The sequence below is a fragment of the Salmo trutta genome, chromosome 19, assembly GCF_901001165.1.
Source record: "Salmo trutta chromosome 19, fSalTru1.1, whole genome shotgun sequence".
NCBI classification, from domain to species: Eukaryota; Metazoa; Chordata; class Actinopteri; order Salmoniformes; family Salmonidae; genus Salmo; species Salmo trutta.
In genome coordinates, this window is record NC_042975.1 from 8,640,988 (window position 1) to 8,654,560 (window position 13,573).

The 13,573-nt window shown below is 45.2% G+C and overlaps 1 protein-coding gene and 1 long non-coding RNA gene across 3 annotated transcripts in view; both read right to left on the reverse strand.

The window, feature by feature from the left end:
* The window catches only part of afap1l1b (actin filament associated protein 1-like 1b), a 32,131-nt gene extending 18,595 nt beyond the window's left edge, over nucleotides 1-13,536 (reverse strand). Inside the window, exon 1 of one of the 2 annotated variants that reach the window (XM_029699658.1) lies at nucleotides 13,382-13,536. In XM_029699658.1, the coding sequence (XP_029555518.1) occupies nucleotides 13,382-13,439 (58 nt within the window). In that variant the 5' untranslated portion in view covers nucleotides 13,440-13,536. Of the gene's footprint in view, nucleotides 1-10,381; nucleotides 10,457-13,381 lie in introns of those variants that run through there. The other variant, XM_029699659.1, reaches the window with a different exon arrangement.
* Nucleotides 11,166-12,264, reverse strand: LOC115153950 (uncharacterized). Its single transcript, XR_003867794.1, has 2 exons — nucleotides 11,321-12,264; nucleotides 11,166-11,283 (listed from the first exon to the last, which is right to left on the reverse strand). It is a non-coding gene; the product is annotated as an uncharacterized LOC115153950 (long non-coding RNA).
* Nucleotides 13,537-13,573: the final 37 nt, after the last annotated feature.

The window sequence follows — 13,573 nt, forward strand, 5'->3', positions numbered from 1 at the left end:
CAGTCTCTCTCTGTCAGTCAGTCAGTCAGTCTCTCTCTGTCAGTCAGTCAGTCAGTCTCTGTCAGTCAGTCAGTCTCTGTCAGTCAGTCAGTCAGTCAGTCAGTCTCTGTCAGTCAGTCAGTCAGTCAGTCTCTGTCAGTCAGTCAGTCAGTCAGTCAGTCACTCTCTGTCAGTCAGTCACTCTCTGTCAGTCAGTCACTCTCTGTCAGTCAGTCAGTCACTCTCTGTCAGTCAGTCAGTCACTCTCTGTCAGTCAGTCAGTCTCTCTCTGTCAGTCAGTCAGTCAGTCAGTCACTCTGTCAGTCAGTCAGTCAGTCAGTCACTCTGTCAGTCAGTCACTCTGTCAGTCAGTCAGTCAGTCAGTCAGTCACTCTGTCAGTCAGTCAGTCAGTCAGTCAGTCAGTCACTCTGTCAGTCAGTCAGTCAGTCAGTCAGTCAGTCTCTGTCAGTCAGTCTCTGTCAGTCAGTCAGTCAGTCTCTGTCAGTCAGTCAGTCAGTCTCTGTCAGTCTGTCAGTCACTCTCTGTCAGTCTGTCAGTCACTCTCTGTCAGTCTGTCAGTCACTCTCTGTCAGTCTGTCAGTCACTCTCTGTCAGTCAGTCAGTCTCTGTCAGTCAGTCAGTCAGTCTCTCTCTGTCAGTCAATCAGTCAGTCTCTGTCAGTCAGTCAGTCAGTCTCTCTCTGTCAGTCAGTCAGTCAGTCTCTCTCTGTCAGTCAGTCAGTCAGTCTCTCTCTGTCAGTCAGTCAGTCAGTCTCTCTGTCAGTCAGTCAGTCTCTCTCTGTCAGTCAGTCAGTCTCTCTCTGTCAGTCAGTCAGTCTCTCTCTGTCAGTCAGTCAGTCTCTCTCTGTCAGTCAGTCAGTCTCTCTCTGTCAGTCAGTCAGTCTCTCTCTGTCAGTCAGTCAGTCTCTCTCTGTCAGTCAGTCAGTCTCTCTCTGTCAGTCAGTCAGTCTCTCTCTGTCAGTCAGTCAGTCTCTCTCTGTCAGTCAGTCAGTCTCTCTCTGTCAGTCAGTCAGTCTCTCTCTGTCAGTCAGTCAGTCTCTCTCTGTCAGTCAGTCAGTCAGTCTCTCTCTGTCAGTCAGTCAGTCAGTCTCTCTCTGTCAGTCAGTCAGTCAGTCTCTCTCTGTCAGTCAGTCAGTCAGTCTCTCTCTGTCAGTCAGTCAGTCAGTCAGTCTCTCTCTGTCAGTCAGTCAGTCAGTCTCTCTCTGTCAGTCAGTCAGTCAGTCTCTCTCTGTCAGTCAGTCAGTCAGTCTCTCTCTGTCAGTCAGTCAGTCAGTCTCTCTCTGTCAGTCAGTCAGTCTCTCTCTGTCAGTCAGTCAGTCTCTCTCTGTCAGTCAGTCAGCCTCTCTCTGTCAGTCAGTCAGTCAGTCTCTCTCTGTCAGTCAGTCAGTCAGTCTCTCTCTGTCAGTCAGTCAGTCAGTCTCTCTCTGTCAGTCAGTCAGTCAGTCAGTCTCTCTGTCAGTCAGTCAGTCAGTCTCTCTCTGTCAGTCAGTCAGTCAGTCTCTCTCTGTCAGTCAGTCAGTCAGTCAGTCTCTCTCTGTCAGTCAGTCAGTCTCTCTCTGTCAGTCAGTCAGTCTCTCTCTGTCAGTCAGTCAGTCTCTCTCTGTCAGTCAGTCAGTCTCTCTCTGTCAGTCAGTCAGTCTCTCTCTGTCAGTCAGTCAGTCTCTCTCTGTCAGTCAGTCAGTCTCTCTCTGCCCATCTGAGACGTCACACACAATCTTTAAATTTCATCTACTTGTCTTTGAGGGGTTCCACTTCTCAGGGTTGGGTCTCTAGTACGATTGTAAACATACCGGTAGTTTACCAATGTTACCAGAATCGTCAGTAATTTTGGTAATTAACAGAAAATCTATCATAATCTTGTGTCACTTAAGCAATTTATTCATATATATATATATATATATATATTATTCATTTTTTCTATCCGTGTCCATGAGTTTCTAGTAGATAGACCATACGGTTAAAAAGAAAATAGCCTAATTAATGAAAAAAAGCATCTAATCAACAGCATTATTTTAAAAAATGAACTCTGCAACTCTTCCAACTATTGACCTTTTTCACTGCTGCCAACATTTTGACACCAAAACATTGACAACATACACATACTAACATAGTAAAATAAATGTGTAAATAAAAAATAAAATAAAAAATATATAAAAAGGATATTTCATGTTGAAACCTTCATTAAAACACCAAAAGTATTCACCTAGTTGATTTACATTTAGCATAATGTTTTACAGCTTTGTCATTCTATTTTTATTTGAAAATCTTACTGAATTATTTGACATATTTTCCATGTAATAAGGCTACACAGAGGGCCAGAGATAATTACAGACACCTGGATAAATGTGAAGTACCTTAAAGGGCCACTAGATGTTGTGTGATAAAATACATAAAATCCTTGAAAGATACAAAAATGTTGGTAGTTCACCGGTAAACGTTGAACGTTTCCAGTAATATACCCTTCCATTGCAACCTTAGTCTCTAGAGGTGGAAACTGCTAAAAGGGATTGGCGGGGCTGGCAATTAAATGACATCACTGAATGATATCAAAGAAACCACAATGGAAGTCTCAATGCATGCATAGTCAGACAGTAAAAGGTTTCCATTCAACAGGAATAGTGTTGGGTTGGGTTCTTCCCTCCAGAGGGGATATCCGGGGGGGGGGGGGGGGGGGCTGATCCAGTGACCTTGACTCTTCTGCATCTCTCCGTCTCCCTCTCTGCTCACCACATGGACACGTCCTCATAGCTACAGCTGGACACACTAGGAAACCGTGGGGACCCCAGAGAGCCACTGACTGAACTGAGCAAAATACCTGCCAAAGCACTCACAGCAGTACAGCACGTCACGTGACTAGCCTCAACACTCAGACATAGCAGAGAGCTTCACATGAATCAGCCTCACTGCTCTGGTTGTTTCCCCCTTTTAAAAAACAAAAATACTTGTGATCTTGTCATTTGAGTGTCACTTTAGAGAAACTGTAATGCTGACTTGTTTTCTCATAGTCAGCAGATTCAATGAATTCGAGATTCAGAGACGTTTAAAAAGGGCAGCAGATTGTTTCCACGGAGAATGATTGGTTTCCTTCCTCTTGAAAACAAGGCAATGGAGCCAAACAAAATAATAAAAACCTGTATTTATGTTGCTAAACAATATAGATGTGTGTGATCATCATCTCTCACTAGAGAGCTAGTAGAGAGCTAGTAGAGAGCTGAGAGAGAGAGAGAGAGAGAGAGAGAGAGAGAGAGAGAGAGAGAGAGAGAGAGAGAGAGAGAGAGAGAGAGAGAGAGAGAGAGAGAGAGAGAGAAAATAGACATACTGTATGAGGAAAGAGAAAAATGGGAGCGAAGCTGAAGCAGGCCAAGCGGTGCTGTAAGATGTGTGTGTTATTGGAGCGGTGTGGGGTGAAATCACAACTCCACAGCCCCGGGTCTCCAGAGGTCACTTGTCTGTCTGAAACCCTACTGCCAGGGCCAGAGAGGGGCCTGGCCCGTTCGCCCTGTTTCCGCTCCACTTGCATTCCCATGCAACACCCTCAAACCTCCAGCCCTACACCCCTCTTGCCCAGACGCCCACTCCCCTGCGCCCTCTGCTCGGACATCTCTGGGAAGTGTGTCAGCCAGTCTGGGAGATCCTGTGGGTGGTGCAGCTGGTCGTTTCCATGTAAAATGACCCATGAGCACCAATGTGAAGTTCATAGCACCATGTCAAATTTTGTGTCAAATTAAAAGCTATTCTTTGGAAATTAAAGGTACACACACACACACACACACACACACACACACACACACACACACACACACACTTTACATTTGAATAAGTGAAGGCTTTGATTTCTGGTCAAACAGATGGAAAACGGGTCTTAGAAAACATCAACCAGAAATTTATTTATTTTTTTAATATTAGAAATGCATGAAAACACAAATGTTGAAGTAAAGCTACACTGCCCGCGACCACAAGGCTCTCAGAGGGTGGTGCGGTCTGCACACTGCCTGCCCTCCAGGACACCTACAGCACCCGATGACACAGGAAGGCCAAAAAGATCATCAAGGACATCAACCACCCGAGCCACTGCCTGTTCACCCTGCTATCATCCAGAAGGAGAGGTCAGTACAGGTGCATCAAAGCTGGGACTGAAAAACAGCTTCTATCTCAAGGCCATCAGACTATTAAATAGCCATCACTAGCTCCACCCAGTATCCTGTCTTGAACTTAGTCACTAGCCAGTTACCACCCAGTTACTCAACCCTGCACCCTATGTACAGTGCATTCAGAAAGTATACAAACACCTTGACTTTTTCCACATTTTGTTACGTTACAGCCTTATTCTAAAATGTATTAAATAATATTTTTTCTCATCAATCTACACACAATACCCCATAATGACAAAGCGAAAACAGGTTTTTAGAAATGTTTGCAAAATTTGATTTGGAAAGGCACACACCTGTCTATATATAAAGGTCCCACAATTGACAGTGCATGTTAGAGCAAAACGAAGCCGCGAGGTCGAAGGAACTGTCCGTAGAGCTCCGAGACAGGATTGTGTCGAGGCACAGATCTGGGGAAGGGTAAAAATGTCTGCAGTATTGAAGGTCCCCAAGAACACAGTGGCCTCCATCATTCTTAAACGGAAGAAGTTTGGAACCACCTAGACTATTCCTAGAGCTGGTCGCCCAGCCAAACTGAGCAATTGGGGGAGAAGGGCCTTGGTCAGGGAGGTGACCAAGATCCCGATGGTCACTCTGACAGAGCTCCAGAGTTCCTCTGTGGAGACGGGAGAACCTTCCAGAAGGGCAACCATCTCTGCAGCACTCCACTAGTCAGGCCTTTATGGCAGAGTGGCCAGACAGAAGCCACTCCTCAGTAGAAGACACATGAAAGCCTCATTGGAGTTTTCCAAAAAGGCACCAAAGACTCTCAGACCATGAGAAACAAGATATTCTGGTCTGATGAAACCAAGATTGAACTCTTTGGCCTGAATGCCAAGCGTCACGTCTGGAGGAAACCTGGCACCATCCCTACGGTGAAGCATGGTGGTGGCAGCATCATGCTGTGGGGACGTTTTTCAGCGGCAGGGACTGGGAGACTAGTCAGGATTGAGGGAAAGATGAACAGAGCAAAGTACAGAGAGATCCTTGATGAAAACCTGCTCCAGAGCACTCAGTACCTCAGACTGGAGCAAGGTTCACCTTCCAACAGAACAAACACCGCAAGCACACAGCCATGACAACACAGGAGTGGCTTCGGGACAAGTCTCTGAATGTCCTTGAGTGGCCCAGCCAGAGCCCGGACTTGTACCCGATCGAACATCTCTGGAGAGACAATGTCTCTGGAGAGACCTGAAAATAGCTGTGCAGCGACCCTCCCCATCCAACCTGACGGAGCTTGAGAGGATCTACAGAGAAGAATGGGAGAAACTCCCCAAATACAGGTGCGCCAAGCTTGTAGCATCATACCCAAGAAGACTTGAGGCCGTAATCGCTGCCAAAGGTGCTTCAACAAAGTACTGAGTAAACGGTCCAAAATTTCTAAAAACCTGTTTTTGCTTTGTCATTATGGGGTATTGTGTGTAGAAACAGTCAAGGGGTCTGAATACTTTCCGAATGCACAATGTATGTACAAAACAATGTAACGTCTAGGAGCAACAACAACAAAAGTATCTATGCTGAATTAAGATTGAAAGATGTCTGCAGAAAGAATGGGGTGTCAGCTATGACATGACACATTGACTTTGGAAGAATGTATTTTAATCTATTATTGAACTACAGTAAGTGAAGTGGATTTACACTTTCCGAATGCACGGTGTGTGTGTGAGATAGATATAGATAGATATCTATCTATATCTATCTATACACTCCTTCAAATTAGTGGATTCTGATATTTCAACCACACCCGTTGCTGACAGGTGTATAAAAATCGAGCACACAGCCATGCATCTCCATAGACTAAAATTAGCAGTAGAATGGCCTTACTGAAGGGCTATCTTAGTGACTTACAATTGACCGGGGTAGTTGGAAGTGCTGTTAATGTGAAGTGGAAACGTCTAGGAGCAACAACGGCTCAGCCGCGAATTGGTAGGCCACACAAGCTCACAGAACAAGACCGCTGAGTGCTGAAGCGCGTCTGTAACTCGGTAGTAACACTCACTACCGAGTTCCAAACTGCCTCTGGAAGCAACGTCAGCACAATAACTGTTTCGTCGGGAGTTTCATGAAACGTTGCGTCTGCAGTTCTTCCAGTAAGTGTTTTTGTGTCAAATATTCAGTGTAAATTGTTAAAAGAATTCCTTGTGCATAGAGTTTGTATGGTTTGTTATACTTTGAAATCAATGTTTGTTGGAAAAAGTCTCAGCGCAATTCCATTTCTGTGGATTTTCCCTTTAGTTGAGTCACAGTGCTCAGAAAGGCCTTTAGTGACGTTCCCCTGCAGCCACACCCACACAGTGTGATTGAACACTATGACCCCTGCCGTGGTTCTGAGTTCAGGTCAACAAAGCCTCGCCTGTCAACACTCCCAGATCACAGAGCTGTCAGCTTAGATCATAAAATTTGACATGTACTCTCTCCTTTCCCTCCCCACGCCTGAGAACTATTCTGGTACAGTCAGAGCTGGCTTACAGTACAAGACAAATCAGCAAATTTACAAGCACTCACGCTACCATTAACATCAGACAGCCTCTTAGAGCTGGAGTCAATCCTTATTGCAGAAGTAACACGGAAGATCCGCGTTATAGCTCCGTTTAATTGTAAAGGCAATGTTCCCGCGTTCGCGGAGACTGCATTCACAGTAAACGCTGCATATGTCGCACAATCGTAAATTACCTTTCAATTTTAACAGGGCTCTTCTGCGATACAGATTAAATCGAACCCTTAGAGGATGTCTGGTGTTACAATACCATTCATATTGGTGGTAACAGAGCCAATGTAGACAGCTCCAAGAGGTAGTCACAACAGTAATGTCTCCACTAATACAGATCCATCCTACAGAGAGGAGAGCTTGTCCTAAATCCTTCATTCAAGCTCTTTGCACTCAGCCTTTCCGCACCCTAACAATACACCATTGTCCAGACAAGGGACAAAATTAGACAATGACAACGCTCTTGAAGAAAGGGGGACAATGCAATGTTACAAACTAGAACAAAAAAACAACAAAACATTCACTCAAAACACACATCGCGGCTGATATGTGCAGGGGCGTAGGGAGGCAGCTGTGCGGTCCAGAGGCATCCATTGGCATTATGGGTAAAAGGATATGTCCTGCAGCTGTGGTTTCCTGTCTAGGCTGACGACAGCAGCTTCTATCAACCCCAACCTTCTGCTTCCTATAATCTACACTCGTTCCTACAACATCCCAAATTCACTTCGTCACCATCCACTGCCTTCATCCTTCACATTATTTTACCTCTGCATCGTATAAAAGATCTGCTGATCTCTGAGTCTTAAATGGTATCACATTACTCTATATTTACTTTCTGTCCAGTGGTAGGTTCTCCGGACCAGAGTTTAGTGAGCCGTCTCTGCACACAACAAATGGTCTGTAGTCTAGGAGGAGAGAGAGCTATGTGGTCTGGTTTGACCTGCCATGTCCTCCCTACAGGGCAGTGCACGGCCAAGGACAGACTCTCGCTGAAGATGCACATCAGCTGTTGTGGCGAGAGGCTTGCTGTTCATCACACTCACCAAGTACTGAGGAATGACTCACAGAGAAGGCCTTTGTGCATCCAGAGCCTGGTCATATGGAGACCACATGGGAGGGAGGGTGAAATTCAATTTTGACGACAACAAAAAGTTGGACTGGGTCAATCACAGATCTGAGAGAGACAACAGGCCACAGCACTTCAGGAAATCAAAGGCAATGAGAACAGACGTGGCTCAAGTCTGATGAGCCCATTCCTCCATGCATTATAAGACAGGTTCCAGAGATACCGCCTGAGAACATCCATCTCCCAGAGGAGGTCTATGTTTCAACTGGTCAGTGGGACTTTGTGTCATCAGGGAGTCTACTAAAAATGTACGTTGGCCACACCCACATTGTCAAGACGCCACCGCCACATTGCAAGATAAACACACCATAGCATCGACTATTTTTACCTTCTGCGTTGTTATTGTGAATGTCTGTTTAAATTCAGGATGCTGCTCTGCCCATATTTCAACACGGAACTGTTTATTTAGAAGAGAACACAAGCTGCACATCAACAGGAAGTTGATGACAATGCTCTGCAGAGGCCAGCCCTATTATCAGCCACACAGCCATGATAGAAACTACAGGACCTTCTCTGTCTGGAGGGTCAGCCATGATAGAAACTACTGAACCTTCTCTGTCTGGAGGGTCAGCCATGATAGAAACTACTGAACCTCCTCTGTCTGGAGGGTCAGACATGATAGAAACTACAGGACCTCCTCTGTCTGGAAGCTCAGACTGACCCCAAGAGAGAATGATTGTCCTAATACTCGCTCCCCGCTTTTCCCTCACAAAACTTGTTTTAGACCTTACTGCCTGAGTATTGAAGAGATACAAGAGTGTGTGTGCACATGTTTCTTGTCTGTGTTGGTGTTGTGTAGAGACTCCTCGACTGAAGACCCAGTAATGAGACCTCGGTCAGGCCGTCATGGGAGTTACAGTTGCAGAGAAACAACCCAAACTGCTCTACAGAATGGTGGTGAAATGGCTTTTCTGGGGCCTTTTGAGAGAGTTGAGGAGGGAGTTCAAATAACTCATAAAATCTCTCTAACAGCTCTGTCTTTTATCGTTATTCTACGACCTTGGCTATCCGTGACATTCCGAGGTTAGACAAAGGTCAGTTCATCTCAACTCCCATCTACGACCATGGTAAAAACCCAGCCCAGTCAGTCTCTCAGCCTCCCCTGCTAGGGCCCTGACCTTGGGGGGGCAGCACACAGAGTGCCACTTTAGACGGGCAGCTTTGATTTCCGCTCAACAGGCCCCGGAGTCAAACTGTGGCAGGCCACTGTCAGACAAAGACCAGTTCAGCTCTTACATCCCTATTCATAATCAACATAAGTCTGATTTCACTCTGCCGTTATATATATATATATATATATATATATATATAGTTGAAGTCAGAAGTTTACATACACCTTAGCCAAATACATTTAAACTCAGTTGTTTTCACAATTCCTGACATTTAATCCCAGTAAAAATTCCCTGTCTTAGGTCAGTTAGGATCACCACTTTATTTTAAGAATGTGAAATGTCAGAATAATAGTAGAGAGAGTGATTTTTTCAGATTTTGTTTCTTTCATCACATTCCCAGTGGGTCAGAAGTTTACATACACTCAATTAGTATTAGGTAGCATTGCCTTTAAATTGTTAAAATTGTTGTTGCTCGCACACACTTTTTCAGTTCTGCTCATAAATCTTCTATAGGCTTGAGGTCAGGGCGTTGTGATGGCCACTCCAATACGTTCACAAGATCCTTTGCTGTTGTTCTGGGATTGATTTGCACTTTTCACACCAAAGTATGTTCATCTCTAGGGGACAGAACGTGTCTCCTTCCTGAGCGGTATGAAGGCCGCATGGTCCCATGGTGTTTATACTTGCATACTATTTTCTGTACAGATGAACGTGGTACCTTCAGGCGTTTGGAAATTCTCAAGGATGAACCAGACTTGTGGAGGTCTACAATTTTTATTCTGAGGTTTTGGCTGATTTCTTTTGATTTTCCCATGATGTCAAGCAAAGAGGCACTGAGTTTGAAGGTAGGCCTTGAAATACATCCCACAGGTACACCTCCAATTGACTCAAATGATGTCAATTAGCCTATCAGAAGCTTCTAAAGCCATGACATAATTGTCTGGAATTTTCCAAGCTGTTTAAAGACACAGTCAACTTAGTGTATGTAAACTTCTGACCCACTGGAATTGTGATACAGTGAATTATAAGTGAAATTATCTGTCTGTAAACAATTGTTGGAAAAATGACGTGTCATGCACAAAGTAGATGTCCTAACCGACTTGCCAAAACTATAGTTTGTTAACAAGAAATTTGTGGAGTGGTTGAAAAACAAGTTTTAATAACTCCAACCTAAGTGCATGTAAACTTCCGACTTCAACTGTATGTGAGCGAGTTAGCGAGTAAGTGAGTGAGTGAGTGAGTGAGTGAGTGAGAGAAAGAGAGAGATGCTGTTGGTCAGTCTGGTCTCAGCAGGCATTCCAGTGCGCGAGACAGACAGTGTTAGGCCTGTGTGGCCCATCAGGCCTTATGAGCAGCAGAAGACTGGGGGCTTTGTCTCTGTGTCGCAGGGTATTTATAGGAGTGTGTCATGTGCAGGCCTTGGAGAAGGGTCTTAATCCAGGCCCACTCAATGTCTCCTCCACCATCTCCACCAAAATACTGTACAACTCTGTCAGAATTCACCTACCTCGTGCACTGACGGTTGGTGTATATTCTATAGTAGGAGCCATCTCTCTCTAGTCAGGCCACGTGGTCGGGGGGGGGGGGGGGGGGGGGGGGACGGACAGGACCACCGTAAGTGGTCCTGTCCCCCCCAGACTGTCATAGGAAGAAATGATACTCATTCAGTAGATTCAGAGGGAAAGACCTCTCCATAAACCACAGAATCCTACACTGATGTATGAAAATGGTATCTTTTCATATCCCACAGAGCAGATCCCACTCAGTATACATTCCTAAATCAACAAGCACTATAAATGTTTACCCAAAGCCCTCATCCTGTGAGACATCTCGTCCACTTTTACATCCAAGTTAAACACAGCTCTGCTTTGATGTGTTTTTACATGAATATGTATTGATGTTCCCCAAGTGAGAGTGGACTTCTCTCAGTGTGTAGTTGGAGATCTTTGTGTCAAGCTTCTTTTATTTGGACCGAATCCACACAAGGATAACATGAATCACATATTTATTGTAATGGGACATATGGTGGGAGTTTAGTTATTCATGTTTTCCATATGTTAATGACTGGACCTCTCTAAATATCTTCCAAAGAGGAACAATAAGCCTTGAGCTCAGAGCAGGTTGGAAAATATAGAAAGGAGGACAAGAATAATGTTCTGAAGTCTCTGATGAGTCATATTCCTAGCCAACACCCGCAAAGACTTCTCCTCTAAACTGTCCCACAGGTACGGAGGTACTAACCGGTAACAAAACCTAACTAGCCTACACACACACACACACACACATATATATTTTTTTTTTACACTCTTTGTCTTTGGGTTCTAGGCCTAGTAACCTGAATGAATGTGTGCATTTATGTGAGAAATCAGCGTATGTGTTGAATGTACATGTGCCAAGGGAGACCACAACCTTGGTTCAGGGCCAGCTCTGTCTCTCCCAACCCTACCTTGGTTCAGGGCCAGCTCTGTCTCTCCCAACCCTACCTTGGTTCAGGGCCAGCTCTGTCTCTCCCAACCCTACCTTGGTTCAGGGCCAGCTCTGTCTCTCCCAACCCTACCATGGTTCAGGGCCAGCTCTGTCTCTCCCAACCCTACCTTGGTTCAGGGCCAGCTCTGTCTCTCCCAACCCTACCTTGGTTCAGGGCCAGCTCTGTCTCTCCCAACCCTACCTTGGTTCAGGGCCAGCTCTGTCTCTCCCAACCCTACCATGGTTCAGGGCCAGCTCTGTCTCTCCCAACCCTACCTTGGTTCAGGGCCAGCTCTGTCTCTCCCAACCCAACCATGGTTCAGGGCCAGCTCTGTCTCTCCCAACCCTACCTTGGTTCAGGGCCAGCTCTGTCTCTCCCAACCCTACCTTGGTTCAGGGCCAGCTCTGTCTCTCCCAACCCTACCTTGGTTCAGGGCCAGCTCTGTCTCTCCCAACCCTACCATGGTTCAGGGCCAGCTCTGTCTCTCCCAACCCTACCATGGTTCAGGGCCAGCTCTGTCTCTCTTGACCTCTTGATTGGCCAGTCCAAGCGGATTGTTATTTGTTCAGATGGTGACAAAACATTAATATGTACAAAAAGGAAGCTACAAGGAGGCATGCCCAAACTAAAGATTGAAAACCAAACGAAAGGCCTCACAGCCACTAAACCAACCAGCAGCATCGCGGCTCTCCAAGCTGGCACTCTGACTAATCACCTTAATTGGCGGCACGTGATGTGCTTAACAACCAGGCTCAGCACCAGGACAAGGTTGCTGTTGCCCCCTGGGGGAATGGAGTGTGGAAGTGGAACCTGGATAACGTGTTTGTCTATGTCCTAACACTAATCCTCCCACCATAACTTAACTCTCAATCCTGTCTCACGCTACCAGGTTCTGTTGAGCTAGTGTACAGAGGAGAGACCGTGGGAACTGAATGTAGTTCTCTGAACTAAATGATTAAAACACAAACGTGCAAAGACAGTACAGGCCAGGGAATGTACTGTAGCTAGAACATAGCTTAGCAAAGCACATTAGATATGCAACATGTAGGAGGAATGAGTGTCTGTGCTTCGTCTGCCTATTTTGTCAATGAGGCATTAAGAAGGACAGAAATAATTCATTTAAATGTAGCTTAGGAGATAGTATGCATGTCACACACACACACACACACACACACACACACACACACACACACACACACACACACACACACACACACACACACACACACACACACACACACACGGCTAATGGGTGTTTCTTCCTGGTGATTGTGCATGCAGCTGGACTGACATCCTGGATGCACAGTGAGGTAGTTAGTTTTCACTCCAGTCATAAATAGTCATCCTTGGCCTAGCCTTCAACCTCCAGAACACAGAGGACAGGCGGTAGAGAGAGGAAGGGACAGACTAGGAAACACTGATAGGTCAAGGTCCATAACAATGATGCAGAGTAGGATGAGAGGTGGACACAGGATGTATTATAATGACACAGCAAAACAGATAACGGTTTTCTCCTAAACTAGGCATTTCTTATTCAAATTATAACAATACATTTGTTAAAAACATAAAAATATCATTTTAATAATGTGTAGGCTATTTGAAAATGAATTTTATTTCCAAGTATGAAAAAACGGTTTTTGTAATTTTCTAAAAAAATCTCTTAAAGCCTTCTCATAAAATTAAATAAATAATACATTTCTCCCTCAGTGCATTTTGATGCGCAGACAGAGACCCAGATGTAACACTTCACGCTTCCAGCGCAGCTTCCCACAGGTACTCTGTTAACATCAGATTGCATCACTTCCCTGAAACACGCCGAATCCATGTTCAATTCACACAGCATGTCTGCACCGATTTAACTTTACTGCGATATGATCCAACTCCTCAGTTCATCAACAATAGAGGCATCAACCCCGACATGTCAGTCACAGAGATAGGTAGAGAGATATGTCCAAACTTTCCTTCAATAGTTTACTAATACTTCAACAGTTTTCGCTATTACTTTCATGCCATTGTGCTAGAAATTGGACAGTTACTTACAGTTAACACTACTGGTATCCATGTGTGTTTTCCTATCCGCTTCTTCTTTGACGTTCATTTATTTTGCACAAGTTTTCGCAGCAGTCGGCTACACGACGTGGACCCATGTGTGGCGTAAGTGACACACAGAGATGAGTCAGTCACAGACGCGCGTTTACCTCCTCTGCTCGCTCTCACAGGGTCCTAGCGCTA